The sequence below is a fragment of the Alosa alosa genome, chromosome 18 (genome assembly GCF_017589495.1).
Source record: "Alosa alosa isolate M-15738 ecotype Scorff River chromosome 18, AALO_Geno_1.1, whole genome shotgun sequence".
Classification (NCBI taxonomy): domain Eukaryota; kingdom Metazoa; phylum Chordata; class Actinopteri; order Clupeiformes; family Clupeidae; genus Alosa; species Alosa alosa.
In genome coordinates this window covers 6,186,378-6,196,720 of record NC_063206.1, presented here as the reverse complement: position 1 = coordinate 6,196,720, position 10,343 = coordinate 6,186,378, and the positions used below count along the sequence as shown (strand labels likewise).

General features: G+C 42.7%; 1 protein-coding gene across 1 annotated transcript; it reads left to right on the top strand.

Moving 5' to 3' along the window:
* The first annotated feature begins 1,810 nt into the window (after positions 1 to 1,810).
* six3a (SIX homeobox 3a) lies at positions 1,811 to 5,526 on the top strand. Its single transcript, XM_048269855.1, has 2 exons — positions 1,811 to 2,683; positions 4,400 to 5,526. Exons 1-2 carry the CDS (start codon positions 1,992 to 1,994, stop codon positions 4,590 to 4,592), a joined length of 885 nt encoding a protein of 294 aa, XP_048125812.1. The 5' UTR covers positions 1,811 to 1,991; the 3' UTR covers positions 4,593 to 5,526.
* Positions 5,527 to 10,343: the final 4,817 nt, after the last annotated feature.

Sequence of the window (10,343 nt, the reverse complement as noted above, 5' to 3'; positions counted from 1 at the left end):
TAGTAGTCCAGCTCCTCTCCACAATATTGGCAGAGAGAGAGAGGGAGGGAGTGAGAGATTTTTTTTTTACACTAGGACCACGGCCAGCCTGGAAATACCGCGGGTTATTTTCAGTCCAACAAGCTTTCCAACAAGACCAATTCAAGTGCCACTTGGAATTACTTCAGCAGAGTTTCGTATGACAGGAGAGCAAACAGGCCTGGTCCTGGAGACATAACCTGCCCCAGCGATTGCAGCGAGATCAACCGCAACCCTTCTCTCTGTCTCTCCTTCTCTCTATGTCATACACACACACACACACACACACACACACACACACACACACACACGCACGCAAGCGCGCACACAGCGACAGACACACACGCACACATACAAATCTGCAAATTAACGTAATTACTATCTTTGATAAACAGGGCATGCTAATTTCAGTGGGGAATCAGCAATAACTGACACAAACAAATGTTAAAGGTCTCGCCTTGCCACTGAGAAGGACAAAGATCCACACGAATGGTGTGGAATGCATTTTTTTAAGGAGGAAAAGTTTTGAATTCCTCAATGATTTTGTAGAAAGGCAGCTTAGGATAATTATGTCAGCTTTGCTGCGAACAGATTAGCTGTAGTCTAGATGCTACGTTTCGCTACGCCCAATACATGCCCTCACAATGTCCGCATTGTTCTTACTGGAGTGAACGGGCACAATTTTAACACCGACTAAGCCCTGTCTAAATAGCATATAAGGCAGTTTAGACGTTTTGTGTGAAATCATGAAAACCATACAGCCGTGACCTCTGACACAGCCCTCTAGTCAAACCTCGTGATAGATGGAGACGCAACCATGCCATCAAGAATAAGGTGGTAGTCTATAAAGAAAAACAGGCCTGCTCAAAGTTTACATCGGACATTCTGTATTTTTTTTGTTGGATAATAATCATTTAACAAAAATCTGTGCTGGCTTGCGCAGTCTGTAAATAAACCAATATGGCCATTAAGCGTTTTGATTTCATCCTGAGGATTGCTATGCAACGTTCCACGTCGGTTAGCCAGCGACCATATGGTCGCACACGGGCAGACTTCCAGGATTGACCCGCAGCGCGAAGCAGAAGAAACGGAGGGCTGGCGGACGACTACAGGCGCTTGTTATGACGACCAGCCCTGATGGCGTAGCTGGTCTCCGGGAGAACTATTTCGCTTGTCACAAAAAATAAGGCCATGCAATTTAAAAATAACTGAGAAAAAAAATAAAAAAATAAAATACAACATAATATCGACCAAGGAACTGTCAACAACTGAACTATATGCTGTCTGGCCTTACATTCGGAAGAGACTGGCGCATGCGACTCCCAGCTGATGGAGCCCCATCTATGAATACGTTATCAGCTGTGTGTCTGCCTAACGGTGCCAGGAGCCTCCCCATACAACATAATAAAAAGCTGGCCAACGGAAGGGGGATTCGCGCAGAGCATGTGCGAACGGACCCCGCTATAAGCCTTTTATTTAAAAGTGGATTCCCATCTTCCTATACCTGTCACCCCAGACCCCCTCCCTTCCGTCTCTCCAAGCCACATATCTTCTTTGCCCTTAACGAGCCTCGTTAAGATCGCAATAATATTCCACCCACTAATTGCCCATTCCATTCAACAAATAGGCGAGCCTCGGCTTCGACTTCATGAGCCCGTAGTGGTGGAGGATGGCGAAGAGATTGGAGCGCCTGATAACCCCCCGTGCGTGCAGCAGAAGTGGTGAAAGCCTCTACGTACTGGCTAATGATTGGCACGCTTGACAGTGATTGGCAGGGCTGCCATGACAACCTCACAACGACACCAAGAAGACCAATAGAAAAGCGAAACAAAATATTTCAATGCTACACTCACGGTGGATTTAGGGGGAGATATTATGAGGCTGGTGTCATTAGGCGATAGCTATTGAATCATTCAATCTTTACTCGTCGTTTCTTTTCCTTGATAATTTTCTTTCTCTCTCAGGTCATTTCCATGGTGTTCAGATCCCCTTTAGAGCTTTATCCCTCCCATTTCTTCCTGCCAAACTTCGCTGATCGCCCTCTGCTCGTGGCGAGCAGTGCGCCCAGCACCAGGTCTCCCGAAGACTTGTCAATGTTTCAGCTACCGACCCTCAACTTCTCGCCGGAGCAAGTGGCGAGCGTCTGCGAGACGCTAGAGGAAACCGGAGACATTGAGCGGCTGGGACGCTTCCTGTGGTCTCTGCCGGTGGCACCGGGAGCCTGCGAGGCGATCAACAAGCATGAATCCATCCTACGCGCTCGCGCCGTGGTTGCCTTCCATACAGGGAATTTCCGAGACCTCTATCACATCTTGGAGAACCACAAGTTTACGAAGGACTCCCACGGCAAACTTCAGGCCATGTGGCTGGAGGCGCACTATCAGGAGGCCGAGAAACTCCGCGGTCGTCCCCTAGGACCAGTTGATAAGTATCGGGTGCGGAAGAAGTTCCCGCTTCCCCGGACCATCTGGGACGGCGAGCAGAAGACGCATTGTTTCAAGGAGCGGACGCGAAGTCTGTTAAGGGAGTGGTACCTACAGGACCCGTACCCCAACCCCAGCAAGAAAAGGGAACTGGCACAAGCCACTGGACTGACACCGACACAGGTCGGGAATTGGTTTAAAAACCGGAGGCAAAGAGACAGAGCCGCAGCAGCCAAAAACAGGTCAGTTTCTCTTTCCATATTCTCAGTGAAAACTGAATAAAAGTCTGCCACTGGTGGTGCTTAAGATGCCAATATGCTTGGTATGGTTCATAAAGTGAAGAAGCGGAAGTGTATACAGATATGGACGAGGGGGAGAACTGAGGTGCAGACTGGCGACATTTTTGTTTTTATCTCGAGTGAGAGGCAGCTAAATAGTAGCCCATAGATCTGAGGACATGCAGTCCTGGCTACACTTCAAACAGGCATTGCGAATAAAATATTACTGTAGGCCCATCAATTGACAGTTAAATAACTAATAATCTTTTAGAATGATTTCGAAAAATAGTCCCACTGTGGGATACGCACGTTAAGTTACAAAGCAAAGCTCCTCTACGGTTAGCAACATTTCAGCTTCACCCGCCATGGGTTTTTTTTTTATTCAAATAAAAAATAATAAATAATTTAGCACTGTTTGATATTAGGAAGTTGACTAAATTGCTTGCATTCAAATTCCTAGATGCATTCTGATTCGGGATTGCAAAGTCAAAAGAGTTGTTTATTCTGGAGGTTTTACTCCACAAGTGAAAGTGTTTGGTTATAAAACCTGTCAGCGTCGCCTGAGTGTAAAAACACTTTAACCACCTTCAAAAACCTCCTCAAAACAACTCTCAACTGTTACTTTTAATAACATTCATAAACTAGAAAATGACATAATTGTAAAATAGAAAGATTGCAGTGAAATAGTCCTATATCATGAATAGCTATTTGTGCCCCCTTTAAAAATGAAGATAATAAAATTATGAAAATATTTAAACTGTTAGTAAAAACCCTTAGCCTATATGACCCACCCAACAGAAGATGGTATTTGGTCATGGTGGTCATTTTTAGATGGTCATTTTTAGTTGCTACTTTATTGTACTGCATATTAGAAAATGACACCTTGTAGTTAACATTGTCGCAATTAATATATCTGCTCTCAGAAATAACTTTGTTATTTATATACAAATTGATCATGGTTAAGGACCATGCAGGCTAGGTGGGCGTAAATTACCACAATTATTTATTGTGTGAAATATGTATTTTTAATTAGTCAATTCAATAGACCTCGTATAGCATCCATTGTTTTATCAACATACAGGAACAAACGAACAGTCTATTAATTAACATCTATAATGTGAATGTATGCTATCTTAAAATCCATTAATATACTTTGAATGTAATGGCAAGATCAATAACACAAGACAGACTGTTGGTTAAAAAACAAGAAAACTACAATTTATGGAATGTGATGTAAAAAATGTGGCCTCGTCCACTATGAAAGACTAACAATCACATTCTTCTGGCAGTGGACTTAATCTTTCCCATCGACTGCAGATTAGGTTAGGAGCCGTGTTGATCCAGAATATTAAAGAATGCTACTCGCATCAAAGAGAACACCAATGTCCAAGAGTAGGATATTTCACCATTCATTAGCCTATCTTCCGTAATTGCAAAACCTAACTGTGGTGCACCGACTATTCCAGTTTTGTGCTGGGTGCTTTATCTTCACTATAATTCACATTGGGCAGGAGCAGCTGTCTGCAGTCGTTTAATACCACATTGAATGAGCGATAAGCCAGTAGCGTGCATCAATGCGTCTCCATTCAAATCAGTGACGGGAGAGGCCTCTGTTAAACGGAGGGATAGCCCTTATTCTGGTCTAATTGCGATGCTATTTTCTCGCTTTCTTTGCTCCAGGCTTCAACACCAAGCAATAGGACAGAACGGTATGCGGTCCCTTTCAGAATCCGCCTGCACTCCTCACAGCTCGGCGGAATCGCCATCCACCGCGGCCAGTCCAACCACCAGCGTGTCCAGTATGACAGAGAGAGTCGACACTGGCACGTCCATTCTCTCAGTAACATCCAGTGACTCCGAGTGCGATGTATGATACAAAAAAGAGAATTACTTACAGGGAACATGGACCTGATTTACAAAAACAAACTATGAAATACCGGGGAAGATAAAAAGGACCAATTGATATAATTATTATAAGTAAAATAAAAGCACGTCTTTTTCAAGCGCTTTCTATGGACCCACGACTCCTCTTGCCCCTATCACTACTTGCATGATATCTATATTTTTTGTTATTCGGGGGAGACAAATAAACCCCGAGAAAACATTTTTACGAGGATCACCGAGAAGAGGGAATTACCAGAATCCGGTGTTTTGTCGCCTTTTCATTTTAACTTCTGTTCTTTTTTTATCAGTTCTAGTCCAAATGGTAACGCGCAAACAAGATGCAATCTTTTTTTGTATTTCTTTTATGTTCATCAGACAATCATTTGAGTCCTAAGCACCTTTTTACTACACTCTGTCACTGCCTGTGTGGGTACTGGTTAACATGTGAAACTGAATCGTTATGACTGTATCAGATTTTTATTTTTATTTCAAGATTTTATATTGAATTATGTATATCTTAAATAACGTGATCTTTCTCCCAGTCTGTAATATACTATGTGTAGAAACATGCCTGTATATAATATTGCTCTACCGTTGCCATTCTCTTTTCTCTCCTACACTTTCTTGACTTGGTGTTCCTACATGAGATATTTGTCAAAGCGTATGACTAAGTGCTCTAGGCGTTCTGTTTGTTTGTTTTTATACTTTATAAAGAAGCTAGCTGAACATGTATTATCAGTCAATTTTATGCAAGGCAAAAAGATAATATAAAATTTGGAATTCTTATTCATCAACAGCCTATAAGTCTAAGCCTGTTTCCCCGTGCTTCGCTCAAAGCGCTTATTATTAAATGTTTATTTCTTGCGTGTTTATGTTAATGTATACATTTCTAAAAAAATCAAATACAGTATTCCATTTTGTTACATCGGCTGTAGTAAGTCTTTCTTTGCGGGTAGACATTTTCATCTGGACAATTATCGGACTCTAAAAGGTTCCGGAATTCAGACTGAGTGGTTGTTGACATGCTGGATTGGTTGTGAAAGTGTTCTTTCCTTGTCTTAGGCCACATATTGTCTTACAAGCCCCAAGCTTGTAAATGACATTATGCGCGGATGAAAAATGCCCAGGCGTGTATTAACCGAAGTCCCGGTCAGTGTGGCGCACCACTGGACTTAGCTTTTGCTAATGGTTATAAGTGAATGCAGAAATTAGGCAAACGCGCCATTAAATGGCCTAATCGTCTTCGGCTCCTCCCCTGGCCCGATCTGCCATTGTGGGCCGCTGAAAGAGCTTTTCTCTAGCGCGCAAAGAAAGCGTCCCCAGGCCTTCCGCCTTACAGAAAGCTACATTCGCAAAACAACTTTCTTTTTCATGAAACATGTTCCCGCTTTTAGACAAACCCCTGCGTTTAAAGCTCCTTACAACACACAGCCTGTCAGTACTCACACCACTAGGACATTGAGGTGTTTCTATAATTAAATGTCAAAAAATGGCGACTAGAGGAAGAGAACAATATTTAGGTTATCTGTAAAGAGGTAGCATGCTGTTTAAAAAACATACAAAATTAAAACGTAACCGCACAGGCCTAGTTTGCGCATAATTCAATGAACTTCGATGAGTATAGAGGGAACCACAGTGCAGAGACGCAACCTGACATTGTGGGTTCAAAGTAAACTAAATACTAGTTAGTAAAATACTGAGTGGTTCGTATAGAGACTCTTAACATATACGCCATTGCGCACACCTGTAGCAAGGCAGAAGACAGATTAATAATTTCTGGAGTCATGAACCTCCCAGTGACCTCTGTTGGTGTGTGTGTGTGTGTGTGTGTGTGTGTGTGTGTGTGTGTGTGTGTGTGTGTGTGTCGGTGAGGAAGTGTGTACAGCTTAATTTAGGGAAATGAGAGTTCATGTGTAGTCTAGTGTAGGTACAATTCTGCAGTTTCGCATTAGGAGATATATACTTGCTTTCCAGACATTATTATCAAAATGTTGTCTAGACACACATTTCATCCAAAAAGCTGTTGACAACCAATTAAGCTATAACTGATCGATTGCCAAAATGGCACCTGTCGCCTGACTTGCAACCCCCCCGAAAAAAAAAGGACCAGGAAAAAAAAATCAGATTGGAGTGCAATCATCAGTAGTTGATTGTGACTGAAGTAAATCTGCATTTAAGCCCTTTTCACCTTTTAAGTCGATCTGCAGAGAGAAGATAGGCCCTATCACCCACCCTGGGCCGCTGAGCACGCCGCTTGGCCAGGCCTGGATCCTTATCTTCCGCCCCTCTTACTCAACATTATAGTATATTGGCCAAGACAAGTCCCCGTTATGATTAAGATTAAATTAGTCCTAAATTGGAGGGCAGTTTTTTTTTTGCTCTCCCTCTATCAATAAATGTGCGGGCACTTGGAGGGTTGACCTAAACAGATGGAGGCAAAATCCACGTAATATCATCAACCCAAAATCTCCAGAAAATTACTTGTTTCATGCAAACTTTAATTAGACATACACGTTAGGCCTGTATAAATCGGACGGGGTATTGTAGTCTCCGCATTATTAACGGGCACCCTGTATGCCTCTCCAAATTAGTTGTGTTCAGTTAAAACGGGCTCAAAATTATGAAAGGCATAATTAAAATGACAAGACATATAGACGTCACTCTGCATGCATATAGCTTTTTCTCATGGACCTATTTCCCAGTAGCGACCTGTTACTATAATAACCGTGTGTCGCTGCCAAGTAGTTGGTTATAACAGAAGCCAAAGCTAATTGCCGTGGCGGTGTTTGATGGATTAGGTCACTGTTGAATTATCCAGCACTATCAATGGGAGTGATGTGCGCCTGGTGCGTTCATGCCGTTGTAGGCATCGCTCGCATCCAAACACAATGGAACTTGGGTGAAAGCTATCGCGGTGAGCGATACTCATACGTGAATGCACGCAGAAAGAGAAGCGGAATGTGAGACAAGTGCAACAACAATAGAAGTGACATTTTTTTTTTCTCCCTCCAATCTGTACATGTGTTGTTCACGGTGTTTGTGTCAAAAACGGCAGAATGGACTATTTGTCCTATTCCCATAACCTTTTCCGTGCAGAGGCTACCGGGCTTTATTGGGCTACAGAGTGCGTCGAGAAAGGCCTTCGCTGGCCTGTTTTTTCTCAGATTTCATCGGTTAACTGAACACAACTTTTCTATTCGTGTGTATTCATGCAGCTCTCAAAGAACGCCAGCTCCCTTTGACCCGGATTCAGAGCATGTAGTAGGCTACAGACGGAGCCTAGGCTAGAGGAGCTGTCCCTGACAGGTTCAGGCCGTTTTCACTCTGTCCAACGCCCATTTTCTCTCGCAAAGGGGCCTGTGACGAGTTAAATGTAGAAAAGAATGTTGGTAGGCCTAGGCTGTATTATTTCTATCTAAGATATTCCAAATCCAAACCAAGGTGTGTTGCATTTAAAAAAAAAAAAAAAAAAAGTTATTTAACAGTTTGACAACTAGTTTATCTTAATTATCAATTAGAAGTTGTCAGTCAACTTGTGGTCTTTACTAAACTAAACAACTGAATTTCCATTTCTACATTTAGCTGACCCTTTTATACAAAGCGTCTTAAAAAAACGAACACTGACATTCAAGCAGTGCAAAAGGAGAGTTCGAAGTAAGAATAAAATACTACCTTCACAAAGGGCAAAACACACATAAAAATAACGGAAAAACAAGTTATGTAAATAGAAAACATTTAATTTCTCTACTGGTTTGGACCCGTTACTGCCAGTGTGTTTTTGGAGAGAGAGAGCGAGAACCAGAGAGAGAGAGAGAGAGCGATTGAAAACAACGAGAGAACGTTTAGTAGGCTGATGGAGAGGGGACTTCCCAACGCACTGAAAAGTAAATAAGAAAAAGACAGACAGCCCTTCACACGGACTCTGACTTCTGGCTCGGCCGCGACGGCGAGGCCTAAGATTGGGGTGTCCTCACTCCGAATAGTACGGGGATTTAAAACTATAATTCTATTAAATAGTAATTGAAGGGTCACGAGAGGCTATGATACAGGCTCAGCGGTATAAAAGCCGGCCGTTTGAACTTTAATTTGGAGTCGCGGGCAGATGGGATCATAGCCTTTCCGGGATGCTTACCGTTTTTAAACTGGTCGGCACAAGGGGAAATGCTCTAATGCAGATTAGTACCATTCCAACCACCTCTCCAACACACACGCACACACACACCACCACCACCACCCTCGACGTTCACCCCCACCCCTTTTTGAAAATAACATGAAAGCAAACCAAACTTTAGCTTGTTTCATCTGAAACACACCTCCGTTGCACACATCATACTCACACTGACACATACACACACTCACAGAGGTTAGCGGGGGGAGGTGGTGTGGGGAGTGCTCTGATCTCGCGCCTGCTGCACACTGAGCAGACAGAGCGAGAGCAGCTTAAAACGCCGCGAGCACCTGTGTTTTCAACAGCTATTCTCATGCCATCTTAATAGCATTATACTAATGTATACACAGATAGGCCACATCAGCGCAAAACACACACACACACACACACACACCGACTAATACAATATTTTGGAATGTTTTTCACAGTGTCCCTGATTGCCTTTACCCGTATGGTCATTGTCTTTCTACTTCACCTCCCCATTTCAAGTGATTAACCTACATATGGTGACAAGTGACTAATATTAGTCTTAACATTAGTTTAACGCTCTCGTTTATTGTAGCCTACATTGCAGGGCTATTTCAAATTGACTGAACATGACTTTATCCATAGTATGATATGTGGACAAGATGTTCCATCAAAAAGCTAGCAAGCATTTGCGACACAAAGTATATTTTGTCCCCAAAACTATTAATGATCCGAGAACAAGAAACATTAGACAGGCGAGTTTTATTTAGTTAAGAATAAAACATCTAGTGGCGCATGTGTGATTTTGACTAAAAGTGACAATAACAAAAACATATTATTCTTGTTTTGAATAATGATTTAAGAAGAAAAAGAATGACATTCTCAGTTGACTGTACGGTACCTAATTGAGAATGACAAAACATATATGGCACCTATATTCGGGATAGAAAAAATATGGCGTAGCATAATAACCATAGCATACATCAGGACGGACATATATGAAATAATTGTTTAGACCAAGTTAAATACATCAGCGGTTATTAACTCTTAAGACAACAAATTATGGTGATATTAATTAAGGTTGTGTATTTACGTGTGTGTGTGAGAGAGAAAGAGAGTGTGTGTGAGTGTGTGAGTGAGAGAGAGAGAGAGAGAGAGAGAGAGAGAGAGAGAGAGAGAGAGAGATAATATGCCCCGAGTGTGTGTGCATATGGACGTGTCGTGAGTTAGTGAGGGGGAGAGATTTCGTCTCATGTGTCATGTCCCTCAACAAAACGCCGTACCACTCAGTCTGAACTGCGCCCTGGCCCTGCTATGCGCCCCCCGACCGTCCCTTACCGTCTCGGCCCTCTCAATTAGCGGCGCTCTTTTTGGAACCCCACTGCGAGAGAGGGGTCGCCCCCTAAGCCACCAACAGCCCTCACCGCTTCCTAAGTCTACTCGGACCCGGCAATCATGAAACCATTTATAAATCGACGCATTCTGTAAATAATCTTTGACATCCCGACAAAGACGGCATTGGTCAGTGGTTTATTAGCAAGGAACCATTTAGACAGATGTCATGTTTTTACTTTTTTTTTTTGTGGGGGGGGTTGTATCTCTCGT

Bases quoted from the DNA above. Each gene is read 5' to 3' on its own strand.
- six3a (XM_048269855.1), top strand. From the start codon at position 1,992: ATGGTGTTCAGATCCCCTTTAGAGCTTTATCCCTCCCATTTCTTCCTG. The intron at 2,684-4,399 runs GTCAGTTTCTCT...TCTTTGCTCCAG, and splicing joins GCCGCAGCAGCCAAAAACAG to GCTTCAACACCAAGCAATAG.